Source organism: Rhipicephalus sanguineus, chromosome 9 (assembly GCF_013339695.2).
Source record: "Rhipicephalus sanguineus isolate Rsan-2018 chromosome 9, BIME_Rsan_1.4, whole genome shotgun sequence".
In the NCBI taxonomy this organism is placed as follows: domain Eukaryota; kingdom Metazoa; phylum Arthropoda; class Arachnida; order Ixodida; family Ixodidae; genus Rhipicephalus; species Rhipicephalus sanguineus.
Window position 1 is genome coordinate 15,969,715 of NC_051184.2, and position 18,041 is coordinate 15,987,755.

Genomic DNA, 18,041 nt, shown 5'->3' on the forward strand with positions numbered 1-18,041 from the left:
TTTTTGGGAAAAGAAAAGATAATAAAGGACGGTCTGACGAAATTCATGATGTATGCGAACCTCCGATTGGCGGTTGCTTCAGCAATTTCCGCACTTGCACTGCTGGCGGAGTTCTTGCCTGTAACGCCTACTTCGAAAACTCAGTGAAAACTTCAATGATCATGTTTTCCAGCCAGAACACATTGCGGATTCAGTCACACTGGCCATTATCATATTCTTTATTTTACCAGAAAGAATGGGCGAATGGGCGCATCAAGAAGAGCTGAGGCTGCGAGGAACAGGTGACATGCTGCCCGCGTGTCACCACTGTGCTGCAGTGAAGCACGCCTTCTTTTCCGCAGGCACGCATTTCAGCTGACCACGAGACTTCTTTTCGTTCTTTTTTTTTTTTTTGCGCTGATAGCAGCGAGGCCTGCCGTTTTCCCGAGTTCGCGGCAAAAATGGGACGAGGTATTGCCGGAAAACAACCCTTGGAGCCATAAAATAGAAGGCCAAACGACCACCTCTAATTACTTTCAGTAATTCAAAGTTCCTTGCATCCCGCTTTTTGTATGTTTCGTTAATTCTAAAACCCGCTTAATTCGCAAGTTTTTCACAGTCCCAGCGACTTTGAATTAATGAGGTTTTACTGTAGCTATCTGTTCTATGCACTACAACTGGTGCTCAAGCTTGTTTCTCATTGTTAGTTCCAGTTGTGATTTACATGACTGATACTAAAATTACACCTTCCATTTTTATGTCCTCCACTTATAGTGGTGTGCAGAAATATTCCACGCTAAGCTTATTCAATTTCACATAGGTGGCACTCCAAAGCAGGAAGGCAGGATAGATTCTAATGCCATGGTTCATGCAGGATAAGTTCGGCATTAAATGATAAACCCAGCTGAAGCGCTTACCCATCTGGAAGCCACATGCCCATAGTTCCAGAGGATTGTAGTTGCTCGAGTCAACACGACTGGCAGTTGGTGAGACGTGTGCCAGGAAGTGCCGAGTGTGCGCTGCCACTTCGTCGGCTAAGGCGTGACCCAGCTTGAGAGCAGAGGTCTCACTGAACGTGCACACCTCATTCTCTGCCTCTGCGAGGTCACAATAAGAAGCAACCAATTGAATACAGTGACTCACAACAAAAGGCAGCTAAATGGCCGGCTATCCAAGTCAAACTGCATAAGTCACTATGTATTTCAAGAACAGTCATGTATGGTTCACTTTACGACACCAGTGCTAATCCGTATTGCCGTGTGTGCGTGTACGCACGCGCGCACCGAACTTTCGACATCACAAAGACTGTTTTTCAAAGTTTGTTTAAAAACGTCTTCGTACTAGTGTGCTTGTGAAACACTGCTATAACAAACGCTACAATATATAGTTACACTACAATATTGTCTAGCCTGTACACTGAATTATTTATTCATTCACATGTGCTACAAAATATCAGCGTACAATAATCCTTTCAGTATTCTCTGCAAATGAAGGCACCATGGTTTTTTGATTAATAGGAAGAGTTCACTTACGAGATTGCTGCGAAGTTGTGAAGTCAGTGAAATGGATTCTTGACAGCACCACCAAGTCAGACAGGGGCTTGATGAGCTTCAGCTTCTTGGGAGACTCCTGACAGTGTTTAAAACAGGAAATGCATTATCCCATTTAGCTCGCATCACGATTAACTATCCCACCATTTACACTCGGTCTATGTATAAAGCCAACTTAGCGACGCAGTGCTTGAAGCAACAAGGCACAGGTTAGGCCCTACACCTCCTATGTATATTTTAAGGCTTCTTTAAGACCCATTTTCTCTGAAACTACTACTTGTAAAGTGTTTAGGTTTGTTGCATTTTATTTCATGGCGTCTCTTCTTGCAATGAAGCTAGAACTACAATTGTATTTCGAGTGTTGACATTTCTGCAACTTTTTTAGCAATGCAAGTAATTTTTGTCATTTTTTAAGTAAAACTGCCCAAAAAACGAGAACTATTCCACATACCTATACACCATTCTAGTTCAGTAGCTTCGCATTGATGTTTGCTTTATTGTGGTAAAAAATCAGCTTTCTGTTTTTTCAAGTTGTTTTGATGATGGGGTAAATGTAACAAAAAAATTGATTTCGAGATAGTGAGAGTTAAAGAGAAAAAACAAGTATATTTCGTGTTTTGTTCAAAAAGACAGTGTACTGAACAATTCAATTAACTGCAGCCTGCCATATAATCATCCCACAAATTAGCTTTTCTCTTTTTGCTTGTTTTCTTGGTTCCCTGGTTTCTTTTGTGATATCTTCTGTCTCTCTATTGGCTACATACTGTCGATGGCAGTCGATCCCACTCGATCACACGATATCAAAGTGTTGTGCCTCGGTGATATGCCAAACAGCCTTGAGGACATTTACTCGGGTCATGCAGGCCTTTTTGAAAGTTATAACGATTTCAAAGGTGGCAGTTCTGAGGGTTTTCATTCCAAGAAACGTGATCCATTGTGTTCTCTATGAGTGCCACGGTACCTCCACATTCTGTGCAGACAGAGTTACTCGTAATCACGGTTTGTAGAAGGTCCATACCAATCAGAGCGTAGCCATTGTCACTACGGATAACACTTTGTCCTTGCGGCGACATAGAATGAGGACAACACTTACTTTCTGAAGTGCTCGCACGAGTGCTCCCGGTTTCGTTTCTGTTAGTAGCCGAAGCGTGTCAATTTCCAATTATACTGCGCTTTCTAAACAGTTTCCCTGACTTTGTCAACCTGAGCATATGTTTTGCCGTCGCAACAAAACCAACAAAGGCGCAACTAAGCTCAAAATAAATGCACAGAACCGTGTCTACATGAGCGTCTGACGAATACAAGGCAAGTGGGCTCGGTATATGCCACGTATGTTAAAAAAAAAACTGCCCCATGTGCCTTTAAGTAGCCAGAATACTTTTTTAAAACGCTGCTAAGCTCAGTGAAACTTCAAGTTTTGATTTTTTTAAAATTTATTTGACGCAGGAAGCTCAGTTTGTGCACGGCCTGAGAAAAGGGGGCTTGGCTGCTCGTCAGCTGGTTTCGAAAACTGTGTGAAGCACTGGATATTGTTGAGTAAGGCGTTATCATTCCAAACAGGCAAACGACAAACTTTCTATTTTTTTTTATTTTACCCTACCCTGTGTCCTTAAACCAGTACAGGCAATGGGGAAGTACAACTGTTCACGATACTCACCGAGCTATTGCTGTTTTTGTCAACAAAATCATCCTCTTCAGATATTTCCGCCGCCTCAGAGTCTTTAGGAAGCTTCTTACTCTGAAAGTTTGGAGACATTGGTCAACAGCATGAACATACAGTTACCTGCAGAGCTTTGTAAATGCTTTAAAACGTTTGTGTATAATCACAGTGTTTCAATTTGCTGACAACTCCTACGTGGTGTTGTAACATTTTCGTCTGTCCTCAATGCACTGCCTGTGCCTCTGTACTCCCGCTAGTGATCGCTTTTTTCTGTATTTGAGTAGTGTATCTTCCACAATGCATACATCAATACATTAAAGAGTGAAGAAATGTAACTGTGCAAAGATTTTCTGTTGTATAAGAAAGTGAGCATAACTTTTCCAATAAGCAGAAAAATCTGTAATCTCATATAAAAAGTAAATCGCTGCTGACAACCCATACTGAAGCTTTAACTTTTGGCCAACCCTGGCAACAAAATTAAAGTGCTAAGCAGGTAAAAAAAAGCAGATACAAACATTCGCTGGACAAAGTGTGCTGTTTAGTGTGTGTCTGTCTGTTTTGATTCTTTCATGCCAAAGGTTAGGCAAGCACTGACTAATCGAAACAAATAATAATATTATCTGGGATTTATTAATTGTCCCAAAACCACGACATGATTATGAGGGATGCCGTAGTGGAGGGCTCCGGACATTTCGATCACCTGCGGCACTTTAACGTGCACCTTATATCTAAGTACTACACGGGCCTCAAACATTTTTGCCTCCATCGAAAATGCAGCCGCAGCGGCCAGGATTCGATCCCGTGACCTTCGGGTCAGCAGTCGAGAGCCATAACCACTAGACCACCGTGGCGGGGCTAATCCAAACAAAGTTTCTGTTGATACAACACACAGAGCTTTTTCATTCCCTTTTGAAAAACTCATTAACACTTTGCACAGTAGTGGATATGTTGCTCTTTTGTCCCCATGAATGCTTGTGAATGGGCACACATAGTTGTGGCTTCTAGACAAAACATCAGCACAAAAATCTGCTAAAGGTGTAGCAGCCAACTTAAGAGTGGCACAACTTTGACCAATGTAGTAATGTACAACGGACAGTTGGGAGAGTTGGTTCTGGTAACTTACAGCAGGAAAACGCCGAAAAAAAATGACAACACACAATAGGAAACACAGGATGATGAGGTACTAGAAACTGACATATATATATATATATTTTTTGAAGGCCTGGTTGCATAAGCCACCCTTTGCTCTACTAGAAGCCGAATTCGCTTTGCTCAGGCAACATTTCAAGTGGTTACGCAGAGTGAAGTTCGGTTTTCTGATTTTTTTTTTTGTCAATACATTTGGGTTATCAGGATAAACTGCTCTGTTAATAAGTTTTTTCCAGTATAAAATGTTAGTTGCAAGCAGCATGCCATCCTGCAATATATATTCTGTGCCATCGTCTTTTTTGCACCTTTTCACGTTAGTAGGCATGTTTCTCACTGAATACTGTTCTTATTTCTAGTATGCAGGAAAAAACATGTGTAAGCATATAAATCAAATAGCGCGAATTGCCACAGAGCAATCACTTAAAAGAAGACAAAGGGAGTAAAAGGGAGAGTACAGGGAGTGCTTTGTGCTTGCTAGAAGAGTTTCAGAAGCATAGGTTTACACCTGAAATGGTGTACCTTTATGATGATCTTCCTTTTCAAGGATTGAGGCGACAACTTGGTGGTGAACTCCTCGCCATCTCTGCCGGGAATGTAAAGCAGGTCACCCAGTTTCTCCATGAGCAAGGCCACGAGTTCTTCTTGAGCTTCAGGTGAGCAGTGGTTCTCGAGATGGAGAATTAGCGGGTAGCTGCAAATGCATGGCCACAGGTTCAGTGACGAACAAAGCACAGGCACAACACAGGATGAACACAAGAGAGGTGCCGATTTTTATAAAATGACGAATTAAAAGGACCAAGGTGCACACATGCATATCTAACAACTTGTGAATGGTATTAAAATTTATAAGAATCTTGCCGAAGTGACAAAGAGAATACCTGGTAGTGTGCTTTCCTTTTTCGAAGTTTTTCCCCATGTGCATACGTTGTGTGAGATGCATATGCAATTTATTTAAGAAGAGGAAGAAAAAAACAAATTCCCAACCCAGCCCAAGCACCACTAAAGGCATACAATGTATTTTCTATAACTTTCTAACCTCAACAAGGTTAAATGGCAAGCAAAGAGCTGGCGATAGCCCAAAGCCCTCAATTCACTTTTTAACAGGACAACATGAAAGTGGTCAAGCTCTTCCAGACCTAGTAGTAAGCTTGAAGCTTAAAGAAAAAACAGAGATGTCTGTCTGTTCTGTTGTAAGGGCTTTTTCCTCATGCTTCGAAATAACTAGCTGCAACAGTAGATAGCTAACATTTCCCTTGAGAAGACAGCAAACAAGCACTCACTCAGAAGCCTGGAAAGCATGCTCTCGAATAGTGTCCAGCACTGCACTCAGTGGCACTCTTCCTGTCAATGTGTTGCCATGGAACACCACAGGCCCCTCAGAGCTACTCCAGCAGTCCACTGCAAAATGCATAGCAGAAGGCACTCACTTATCATAGAATGGGATAAACGAAAACTGCAATGCACTCATGATGCACAAGAAGAATCAAACAAACTGATAAGGTTAAAATTTAGTCAGGCAGTGTTACACCAACTGAATAAAGGGAGTCTCTGTGCCCTCCTTGTCCCCTTGATTTTATAGGCATGCGTGTGCAGCCCGTTCATGAAGTTAGCCAGCACCTCTCAGTTCTACAGTGGCAGGTGCAAAATGTGAAGGTACAGTATATTGAGAACAATGCAATGATAAAAAAGAGAGACACAAAAAACATTATCTTAGAGAAAGAGAACAGAATTACAATACATCATCACGTGCAAGTTCACCACATCCCAGTAAAAGTTAACAGGAAGAAATAAACTTGCTTAGCATGTTTGGTGAAAAACACAGGTAAATGAAGGTACAATAGAGCAACATAGTGTAATCGGTGACATAAGGAGAGCACTTAGTAGAGGAAGCCGTAAGTCAGATAGAGTGGTGAAACTAGGGCATCCGAAGCCACGTGGTAATTGAACTTGGGCAGGACATGGCTATTAATGCCCGAACAGCAACAAACTTAATTAGGATGGTAGCGAAACCAATATGAAACTGAGAAGCATAGAAGCTCTGAAGAGCTGCTATAGCAGGATGCTATAACTGGCTACACACCTTTGACAACACGACATCCCTGGCTGAGTGCCTGAGTATAGCCATCTATGCTTGAAGGTCCTTTTAATTGATCTTCCATAAGGTAGCTGCAGGAAAAAGTGAATAATATGATGGCAGGTTATATGCTAGTAGTAACAGAAAGCATGCGGTTGATTCAATAAAACATTAGGTCAATTAATATATTCACAAACCATTAAACCCACTCGTTCTAAAGCTTTGCATCAGAAACACAGGACTCTAAAGTGGTTCAGTTATAGTTGCTATCAGGTTGTAGTTGTAACACATGAAATAGCTATGTCTCAGAAAGCGTAGCAGTTAAAACACTTTATAGGGGCCCTGCAACACATTTCCAAGCAATCATTAGATGACGTCACTATTGGAGTTTGGAGTTCATTGCCTCACGAATTGACTGGCATTAAAATTTTTAGAATCTGTCAGGTATGAGCGAAGTTACAGGGATTTCTTGCATGCTTTAAGCGCTTTCTCTCTCTTTTCGTCGCAGCCAATGCACTGAAAGCTACTCTGGTGGTGGAAGGGGGGGAGAAACCTACAGCCGTACATCAGCGCTCGTCCAGACAATGAGTACTTTTTCACTGGTGTAATTCTATATTTTGAGTACCAATACTAGCACTATAGCATGGCGTGGGCATGTCGCAGCACCCCGCAGCGGCCGTGGTAACCATGCAGCTTACGGTGCTCCAATCAGCCAATGGCCGTGTCCTTAACCTTACGACGCAGTAGAAACTGCATTTATTGCATCATTTGTGTGCTGCGCTATAATGTTTACCACACATGTTCTCAGAAGCCTCGACTATCGACCTGCAGCATTTTCTGTGTTCGAAAAGTGTTGTGGGCCCCTTTAGGGGCAACTTCTACGCCCCCATTAATTACTTAGCTTCTGTTGTACTGCCAGCCAAATACAAAATGAACTACAGCAAAAGTTCACTCACGTGTTGTGTGATGAAGATATAAAGTAGTGGCAGAGAGGCTGGTCCATATCCTGAAACACCCGCTTGTGTGCCTGGTCCATTAGGCTGCACTCATCTGACAGCAGAAAGAGTGTAAACCCTGTCGAGCACAGGTACGAGTTAAGTCGTTAGGGTCGAACACCTTTTTTATCGGGACATAGCCACAACTCCCTCAAAAAAGGCTTACCATCCAAGAGCATCTGCTTGTTTTTCTTGGCCTCTTCTGAAGGCTCATATCGTTGTATTAGCCTCAGGCAATCATCAACAGTGATGTTCTCAAACTGCTCGAAGAAGAGAAAGGCAAATGATGTTACTCACACGTGTCTTGCATACACTGACTGAATTAATGATATGGCTTATTTTCCCAAAGCCACCCAGCAGAGATCACAGACACTGTTGCAGAGGACTACAAACATTTTTGAAAATCTATGGCTCTTCATTCTGTACCTAGGTGTATAGACATTTTGGTATTTTGCCCCTGCTGAAATGTGGCTGTCACAGTGGAACCCTGCCGCCACTGAACTACCACAGCGGCTTCTTGCATAGAAAGCTTTAAGCCTTATTCAGTGATGCTGCCAAGGACTTCAGATTTGGAGCAATTTTTGGAGCAGCAAAATTTTCATATTTGGAGAACTTTGGAGCAGCAAAAAGTTCCATCTCGGAGCACTTTGGAGCAGCTACTTTCACATTCTGGAGTACACTGGAGAAGCATGCTGCATTTACATTCCAGCATCTGAATAATTATTATGGGGCTCTTATGAAAAGCTATAATAAATATTTCAATTCATTGCAAATCTCATGGAGCAAATAATTTCAGCAGCACTCCATATTTCAATCTATAATGCAAAAATAATGGTGTCATGCACTTGAATGTTCTCGAATGACCGATTCAGCGATCTTTTTTTTTTTTTCAAAACAAGTAAATAAAGCAAATACTGGATACTGAAAACTCTACTTTCTGACATAACACTCTAAATACATCTATGTAATTATAAGCAGAAGTGGTAGACAAACAACATACAACAGTGCCGCGACATACAACAGTGCCTCAATGTTAAAGATTCACACTATCGCCAACGCATTCCCCTAGAATGACTCAAAGGCAAAGGCCAGGTTCTTTTTCTCCTCGATCGATTGTATTGCTGAACGCAACATGACATCACTTAGCTGGGCTCAGAGAGCCAGCCTCCTCCGACACTCCCTTCCCTCCTTCTGAGGCCCTGTCTGTGCTGTAGCAAGAACATTCTCGCCGTGCTTCCAGACTATCGCTTGCGCATGCACTGGGTTGCCTGGAACATGGAGATCTGCTTTAAGCCGAGCATCCGCGCAAGAGTCCAAAAGTGCATTCAATGGGACCCCCCCCCCATACACCTGATATTACAAACTTCATTTTCCTTTTACGGTGAAGCTGTAAACAGCTAGAACATTCCCTATTGCCCTCTAGAGAGCGGTGCAAGAAATAGTGCGTACTGAGCATTAACAGCCCGGCCGCTAACAACCGGGCCCCACGTACCAAACTGGCGTCCACCATGTCATATCTGCGCCAGGCGCTAAAAAGCTTCACTGGTCCTACAGCTTACAGAGTGGAATGGCTCCTCATTTTTTAACAGTGAAGTTGTTTAAGCTATCGGCAACTTGTGCTTTTTCGTTCAAAACTCCTCAGGTGGGTATGCACGACAGGAATTGGGGCAAGCACTACTACAGAGTACAGCAGGTACTAGTGTTAAACGAAAATTCTGCTAAACCAAATGACATAGCTAGAAATATGCCATAGCCTACATATGTTTTAACATTAGAAAAGAACTTCACCATGCAACGTACACTTATACTATTCGCTGCTAAGTGCTGTTTTCCCTGATTTGGCGCAGACGTTAATGCTTGTTTTGTTTTTTTAATTTTATATGAAAGCATAATTTACATTTTCATGATTAAAAATAAAATATATTTATAAAAACAAAATGGCGGCCATTGCAAGACGTGTGTCCCCCCTCGTTATTTTTCTGGATTTACGCCACAGCTTGCAGGTGCCTTTTGAATACTGCCCAGATAACAATTAACAACACTCAAGGTCTATAATAGTAAACAAATGAAGTACAGACATATAATGTGAACAAAATTTAGTTCCCATGCGTAGATATATAGTACTGTCCTTCTGAATCTGTCATGCAAGAACCATCATTTGCATCTCTGAACAAAGTATGCCAACAGTTTGTTTCAATCAATCAAAGCGCTCCTCCAATAAAAGCCTGTATATGCAATGAATGTCCAAAGGCATCCGATTGAACTGCATTGTTGCCATGTCCTGATGAGGGCTTTCACGTTATAATACCCTCCTCCCCCCCCCCCCCTAAAAAAAAAAACTTGTTGATGCCTGCACGAAGACTTGGTGATGCAGAGAAGCATGTCACTCACAGGCTAGGAAGATACTTCCTGCATTTAGAAGTAGCTTTGAGAACAGCTCCTAAAGTTCAGTCCCCCCTAACCTACTGCACTGTGAGCAACACATGCATGTATGTTTTCATGAGTATTTCAAAGATCTGCACCCCCACCAATTAGCTCAGATTTGAAGCTTCCAATATTTCAGCACTCACCTCCTGTTCTCCTTCAAGAAAAAACTGGAGGTCTTCAACAGTAAGGTAGTCCTTGCCAGAGTATCTGTCAATGAAAACCAAACCAATCTAAAGAGTCGTGCAGAAGCAACATGGAACAGGAAATGATAGGCATAATGTAAATGATGAACAACGGAAAGTGACTTTCTATTTGACATGGAGAGGAAGGCGCTGGGAAGATCACGCATTACACATAACAAATAAACTCTGGTCTTTTTAAGAACACAACAAAAGCGGAAATAAAGAAAATAAGTGCCAGATTAAAGAGACTAGTATAGGATGGGTCTGACTATGATCGTTTCTCCTGTGTTAGCTAACCCACCTAAAGTCTTTGTCCTGCAAAGGACTTAAAGTATGTTAATGAACTGTATTATTATGAACATACACTGCTGAAAAGCTTTCAGTCAAGTGGCACTCACCTGACCATGAGAAAATACACCTCTGGACGAGTAGCCAGCTCCTTGAACAAGCTCACAAATTGAGACCTGTCGATCCTGCCCCGGTCTTGCTCTGTCTTTCCAACATCAAACTCCTAAGTATCAAGAAGAGTGCCACAGTAAGCTAAGCAGCATGTTCAAGCAAAAGTGAAACAAGAAAGCTCCCACTCACCATCATTTTTTGCTTCAACCGGACAACACTAAGCTGGCTATTAAGTTTCTGAACTAGGGCTATAGTTTCCACTTCATCCAAAAGTCCCTTCCTCTCTGTGTCAGCCTTCTCAAACATCTCCTGCAACCACCTAGCGATTGGCACAGTCAAGGACGATGTAATAACAAAACACTTCAAAATCAAAACACTTCGTCATCCCATGAAGCGGTGTTTTCTGTTTTGGGTAAGTATTAAATAAAGCCTGATAACTGAAATTAATCCCTTTCTTACTAGATCTCTCACATCCATTTGTGCTTAGAGACCATTAAAACCACGAGTCATCATTAAAATAACCTTCTTTATGTAAACAGTGCATACTGAAGAACTACACAGTGAGCTAAGACTTGAATTCTTCTGTGACATGAATGACTGAATTAATAAGATTAATTGTGTGACACTTTTTTGAATGTCTAAACTGCTTAGTATGAGAAGCAAGTAATGCTCAAACTGCAAATCTGAGCACTTTTTTTACACTGATTATGTGTTGAATAATCGTCAGCTATTTCTTTTTCAAACATGCAGTTCATAAGGTAGTGCAAGGAGAGGGTGTGAAACATTGTAAAAGAAAATCTTGTTGTTTGACAAGTAACACTATAACACAGGCAATGCAGCACAGGCATTCTAGAAGACCGATTTCCCGGGCTTTGTGGAACATGAAGAGCAAAATAGTTTCTCTATCCAAAGAAGAAGAAAGCTCATCAGATAAGGGCTCTGATGACAACATTCACAAAGACAACACAACAAACAGCAGCCTTTGGTGTGCACATTGACAAGGCCAAAGAAATCCCAGGCTCCAACATAGGGCACGCTTTGAGCGGTACCACACAGTTTCAAAGTACCGCTGATTGACTGCACTAGAAGAGAATGGAGAAAAAATAAATATATCTTGCTGTCCACTTCCATATGTGAGTGTTTTCGCATGGCACCTAAAATTAGCTAAAAGTCTTTGGACTGGACCAGTGGTAACGTGAATGGAAGTTTACAAAGGGCTAGTTAGCGTGCACTGACACCTCAAGGTGCACGGGCCTCCAGAGTTTTGCCTCCATCGAAATGCAACCGCCACGAATGAGATCAAACTTATGTCTTTTGGGTCAGCAGCCGAGCACCGTAACAACTGAGCCACTGCGGCAGATTCACACAGCACGAGACTGCTTCTCATGAAACGGATTCATACAAGCATTGGTGCAAATTATGGGGGAGTCAGGGGGGTCCTGACCCCCCTTGTGTTCAGGCTGTGGGGGGACACCCCTTGCAAGTGTCCTCCCTTGAGATTTAGCTTTAGAACATCACATATTTGAATTACTCGACAGTTAAGTATAGCAACTTCTTTTAAAAGCTGATTATTTTTTAGTGTGTACCTGTGTTCAATACCCCTCAGCTGCGTCAGGCTACCAAAATTGCAAAAGCCGCTCGACCGGTTCAAAGAAGACTGAATAGAACAATGCCATTGCTCGAGCTGGGACCCTATACTCGTTTGTTAAACTTTATTTCACGGCATGGTTTAATTCTTATGTAAATGAAAATACAACCCTTATGTATAAAAACAAAATGGCCACCATGGTCTGATGCGTGTCCCCCCTTGTGATTTTTCTGGATTTATGCCACTGCATACAAGGCGTGGGATCTGCCAAATCTTTTCAAATCTGATGTTGTCACACTGTAGAAAAAAAGAAAATGAAAATGTCGTGCAAGGAGAGAGTGCTTATCTTCCCCAGATAAGAAGCCAAAGACATAAGCAGATTGCCCTGCAATACGTCTAGTGGGCACCTCAGCTATAAGGACATGTGCCAAAAGTGCTGTGAAGAAAGCAGACGAAGTGATAAGAGATAACAAGGATACTTTTCTCTCATGCGCTGCCGTTCATCCAGGTTATCGGGTGCTGAAAAAGAAAGAAAAATAATTAAAGATAATGTTTTGCTCCTAGTAAACGCTGAGTCTCAAACTCCTCACTAAATGACCCCGTGCGGCGGCATCAGCAGTCACATGGGGTGAATTCCTTGAATGTGCAAAATGATAGCATCCTACCCAGATAATGTAGCAAAGCGGCAGAAAGCACACGATGCAAACAAATCGAGCAGCATCAAAAGTTTCTTATCAGCAATCATCACAACGAAAGAAACCAATTCTTGCACTGAGATGGCAGACATTAGATTTTCCTGGCTATACAAATTCCTCACTAATTTCTCACTCTTTAAACTTCATGCTGTAAGCTACATCCATATATGTATGCCAACTTATATGTCTATCTGCTCTTATACTGTCACTATCTTGGAGAAAATTCTTTTTAAGATAGTGCATTCATAATTGACATTCTTGCACTTTTGCTTTTTAGCGTGTGTACGGTATAACCTACATTAGTGTCCTTACTTACTATGTTTTAATTACTATGTTTTGAGCATGCATGCCATGTAACTTTGAGTCAGTAATAACTACTGTAACCAAACGAAACCAATAATTAAACTAAGGAATGCATAGGGAGACATCATTTTTTAACTCTAGTGCAGCAATTACACGATAAATTGGAATAAATTAAAGTGGATGAAAAAACACCCTTTCCATCTGTGGGTTTGTGCGATGTTGCTGCAGCACACCTCGCCTTGGTCCGATGCTCGCTCCGGGAGAGCATCGTCTGCTGCTTGCGCATCACGAGGTCACAAATGTCGACAATTGCGCTACTTAGTGACACGTTCTTTCATTCTGTGATCACAGGTCGACGGTCACTAAGAATATAATTACGCTTTAGTTTGGCAGCTGTAAGCGGAACCTCATCATCAGATTACGATAGTGCTGAGGCAAAAACCAGTCAAAAAGACGCTAGACAAGGGGAAGAAGTGACACACGCAACGACCAGTCGTTGCGTGTGTCACTTTTTCCCCTTGTCCGGCGTCTTTTTGACTGGTTTTTGCCTCAGCGTCATGTACCAATTGACCCAGACTTCGACATTATTACAATAGTGTGCTGCGCTCGTCGCGAACATCGCAGACGCGCATCTCGGACCAACTCATGGAGCCCGCGGTTAGAGGTTCTTCTTGTCAGCACTTCGGACCTAGCGACGAAGACCATCGCTGGACAACTCTTTGTACTCGCGATTGAGCATGACATACTTTGAAATATCGGGCACCACGACCACACACATCACGACCGAGCTTACTGCACGAAGTCGTGGCTAGGCCTAACTCGCGCTAGTTGCGGCTTTTTCACGAAAGCAAGACGCTGCAATGTGCTTTGTCGCAAGATTCTCAGGAAGATGTATAAGCGCGCCCTCGATCTCCCGATACCCACGTCCAACCAGTGCCTTATGGGCCTGGGGATGGCAAACACTGTCGCAGAGCTCCCGGAGGCACACTTGACCAACCAATACACAATACTTTCAAAGACGACGTTGGGACGCCGCCTATTAGCCCGCCTACACATCCACCACCTAACATTGACAAAAGAGCACGTACGCATCCGTTCGTTTTAAAAACGCATACAAAATTGCGCCACAGAAGTCTGGAGATACGCCCTGCTCGTGCGTTCTCTTCCGGCCAAAATGACACGTGACGACCACAGTGGGAGGCACCTTGCGCGGGCGGAGGCACTGGCCCGCCACTATGGGAATAAACACGGCAGCTTTTACGTGGACACCTCCGGCCCTCGCCATGGGGGTTGCGGTGAAATGCCTAACATTCAGGGCACAAAATATAACACATGTGGAGGAAGTCGCCCTCACGCTAGCTGCCGCCCAGACCAGGACTCGCGCATCATCATTACCGACTCCAGAGGGGCATGCAGAAATATTGAACAGGGGTACACTCCTCACAGGCCCGTGGCCCCAGGAATATTTTTCGAAGGGGGGTGGGGGTGGGGCACTTGCTGAAAACTATGACTACATGAGAAAAAGACCTATTTTCATTATTTATTTTTGGTAAAAACACCTACTTCAAAATTTCAATCCCCGACCGAAATTTTGAAGTAGGTGTAGGAAACTTTGAAGTAGGCTATGGGCCTGGCTTCTCACCTTGCGTATCGCATCCTTCAAGATAGCAGTTACGTTGGGGCCCCCACGTCCCGGATGATCACATGGGCTACAGCTCATATGGGCCTCGAAGGCAACGAAATGGCAGACGCTGCTGCCCGCGCACTGACTCTCCGAGCAACGCCTACAGACCCTTACAAAATGGATCCTGAACCGAATCCGTCATTAATGTTTCGAGAAATTACTCAATTCTATCAATTCGGCCACACAATTTATCCTAAACCCTGTGAGGGCCTTACAAAGGTGGAGAAACGCACACTCCTCCGCCTTTACACCAAAACGCTGCTGTGCCCGGCAGCTTTAAAACATTTTGATCCTGCCTGTACAGGAAAATGCCCGCACTGTGTGGAGAAGTCTTCGGACATCTTCCACATGGTGTGGGCATGCCGGTCAACCCGGAACCTTGCCCTAAAACCAATCCCCACCCGGGAGGACTGGGAGGCAGCCCTGCTCGGCTGTTCCGACCTGGTGAGCCAGAGGGGCCTGGTCAACCGAGCTTGAGTCACGGTGGTCGCCAATGGGCTCCTGTAATGAGGAGCCCACCTAGTGGTTGTGAGGGGTGGCCATCTCCCACTTACTCCCTGTAATAAAGCTTTTTCCTCCTCCTTCTCGCATCACCCGCTGGCTCCTTGGAATCGTGGGTGGGCACTTCGCGCATCGGCAGCGGACCCCTCGGCCAAGCTTAATGCACGGCGACCGCTCAGAGCACCAGTGGAAGCGGCTATGATAGCTTCGCACGTCGGCGCCCCAGAACGCAAGACCAAGCACGCTTGCGTCGTTATATTTATTTTCCATTGTTATAAACCGTTATATCTATTTTCCAGAGGTTTGAATAGTTCGAATAGTACAATTCCAGGGTGAATCGAATCGAACAGCAAACAGTATTAGAAAAATATTCGAAAGTTCGAATATTCGTACACCCCTAATTAAAAGACATCAACACTATAAAAAACACTGTATTACTCATGAATGAAAAAGTAAAAAGGAATATCAGTGCAATAATCCCAATGAACTAAGCACAGAAATATTGCCTTAACTTAGGGAACCCTAGCAGAAAGGCACTTACAGCCACGTACAAGAGAGTGCTCAGAACAATACACCAGCCACGTCTAAGGCAAAATAATATAGAAGAAAGCAAAGCATTATGCGACAAGAAGCACTGCTTGAGAAAAACAAGTTGACAGGTCTCAAGGAAAAAGGACAAACAAAATAAACGAAATAAAAAGGACATCCACAAAAACAAGAGCTCGACTTTGAAAACCCCAGACAACGCTGAAAACTCATTCTTTAAACAATTGCACCTGTCACTTTGAAACACGCCTTCGGAAGGAAGGTCGTGAAAAGAAGGGATTGCATAACCGCTGCGCCTGAGAACAGAAAAGAAGATGGTCGAAGCTGAATGGGTCACCAGTTTTGGATTTAAGAAAAACACAGAAAGAATTAATGCTAACACTAGTTCACAAGCACAACACTCGTTCAACAAAGCACACTATACACACACATATGGAAGATCATTTCTTTTTTTCTTTATTATGGAGATACTTAAACTGAACTGTGCAAACCAAACCCTGTTCAAACCAAACTACAGCAAAGTGCCAGCAAAGGCATCACCAACAAATAAATTCTTCATTTTATGATCTTTTTGCGAAAGATGAAGATAGGACCAGTTGAATGCATCACTGTTCATCTTTGAAAAGGGCTGTGTTGATCGAGTCTTCCCTTTGTTTTTTGCTGTTTTTTTTTTTTTTTTGTAAATATGGAATGCCAGCATGCCCAACGTTTGGGTCTTTTGAATGAAGTTTTAAGACAGAAGCTTTCAGGACACGTTATCTGGATGAGAATGGTTCACTAGCGCAACATGCGTGTTAACCAGATTTACAAAGTTGCTAGTCAAAGGCTATATAAAAAAATTCGGCAGATCCCACACCTTGTGGGAATCGGAAGCTAGTTTGCACTTCAGTGCTTCACGCTGCAATTTTTACACCATGAACTTAAACAAACTTGCCCGCATGAATATTCTTTCTTATTCAGGATCAACCTCCATTTTTCAACTGCACTGTGGGACTACAAGCTCTGATACAGCTTTAACATTACATATTCATCCACAATTATCAGGCAAACCAGCAGACAAACAAGAGAGTGATTTGCAAAAGGCTGCTTACATCGATTGGCTGCAATGAGCATGTTCAAGCCAGTGACCCAGAAGTTGGCTTCGTCGGGAGTAGAGGCCACGAGGTCAAGCGATTCAAAGTCATCACCATATATGACAGAGAAGACACAGTCCTCGGAATAACATCCCGCCACTTCCTTGTCCCTCAGCACATCAGTGCTCTTGCCGATTCGGATTTCTCGTATAGAGCGTATAGATACTGTAAATAACGTAACCCTGTTATAAACATATGAACCAAACAAACAGGTTTAATGCCGAAAATGCAGAAGAATGCAATGTCGACTTATTTGCACCATATAGTATACAGACATATACAGCACAAGAACTGATGATGCTAAGACTGCAATGAACACGCCCTAGTCTAAGCACTGTCAATTTTCACACTGTGTGACCAACTACATCAATTCAAATTATTGCTAGAGATGTATAAAAAATTCAGAGTTTCAGTTTTTACCAATTCATCTTTGCTGCTTATTCAGCGTACTTATGCTATGCGAACAATGCTTTATAAATAAACAAAACTACTCGTTCCTACAATAGCACAATCAAGAATAAGAACACTATTACACACAAAGGTATTACGTAGTAAATAAAGAAACGGAAAACAAAGAGAACTTGCTCCTTTAATCAATACCGCACTAAAATGTACAAACAACCACAATGACAACAACATAACTGTACTCAAGTAATTGGTACTAACACTTAGGCTGAATTTTCATTACTGGTAATCAGTACAGTTCAAAAGCAGTGTGAATGGACTTGAGATTTTGCTTTAAATCCATCAGTACATAGTACAGTGCAACAACACCTCAAAGCATTCTGAGATCAAATGAACTGAAGGATGCAAACATTCTCATTCATAGGCTATGTGTTCGATAACAGGTATCGTTTATTCCCCTAACTTCCTCCACCTCCTGCTGACCTGCAACTTGAGTCATACTATCACTGTGGAACTATGTAGGTAATAGCTCTCACGAGAACGAGATACTTACAGCGTGCTTTGTTGGACTTCTTTGAAGATGGCACCCACTTAATAGCCGTGAGATCTTCTTCAAGCGTGAAGTAGCGACGGTACTGACGAGAGCTAGCCCTGATCTTAAGAAGGCTGCTGCCAGTGATCATAAATTGAAGACAGTCGTGAGCTGCATAAAAGAAAACAAAAGAAAGAAGGAGGGAGAATAAGCCACTTGTAAGACTGCTGTTTTAGTAC

General features: G+C 42.7%; 1 protein-coding gene across 1 annotated transcript in view; it reads right to left on the minus strand.

The window, feature by feature from the left end:
* LOC119404644 (inactive phospholipase C-like protein 1) overlaps nucleotides 1-18,041 on the minus strand; it is a 60,752-nt gene that overhangs the window by 34,361 nt on the left and 8,350 nt on the right. The window contains exons 3-16 of the mRNA XM_037671228.2: nucleotides 17,824-17,973; nucleotides 16,824-17,030; nucleotides 12,483-12,522; nucleotides 10,605-10,734; nucleotides 10,415-10,527; nucleotides 9,978-10,041; nucleotides 7,574-7,667; nucleotides 7,369-7,486; nucleotides 6,419-6,504; nucleotides 5,619-5,736; nucleotides 4,858-5,029; nucleotides 3,187-3,267; nucleotides 1,512-1,608; nucleotides 897-1,076 (exon numbers count right to left, since the gene is read on the minus strand). Of these exons, the coding sequence (XP_037527156.1) occupies nucleotides 897-1,076; nucleotides 1,512-1,608; nucleotides 3,187-3,267; nucleotides 4,858-5,029; nucleotides 5,619-5,736; nucleotides 6,419-6,504; nucleotides 7,369-7,486; nucleotides 7,574-7,667; nucleotides 9,978-10,041; nucleotides 10,415-10,527; nucleotides 10,605-10,734; nucleotides 12,483-12,522; nucleotides 16,824-17,030; nucleotides 17,824-17,973 (1,650 nt within the window). The remainder of the gene's footprint in view (nucleotides 1-896; nucleotides 1,077-1,511; nucleotides 1,609-3,186; nucleotides 3,268-4,857; nucleotides 5,030-5,618; nucleotides 5,737-6,418; nucleotides 6,505-7,368; nucleotides 7,487-7,573; nucleotides 7,668-9,977; nucleotides 10,042-10,414; nucleotides 10,528-10,604; nucleotides 10,735-12,482; nucleotides 12,523-16,823; nucleotides 17,031-17,823; nucleotides 17,974-18,041) is intronic.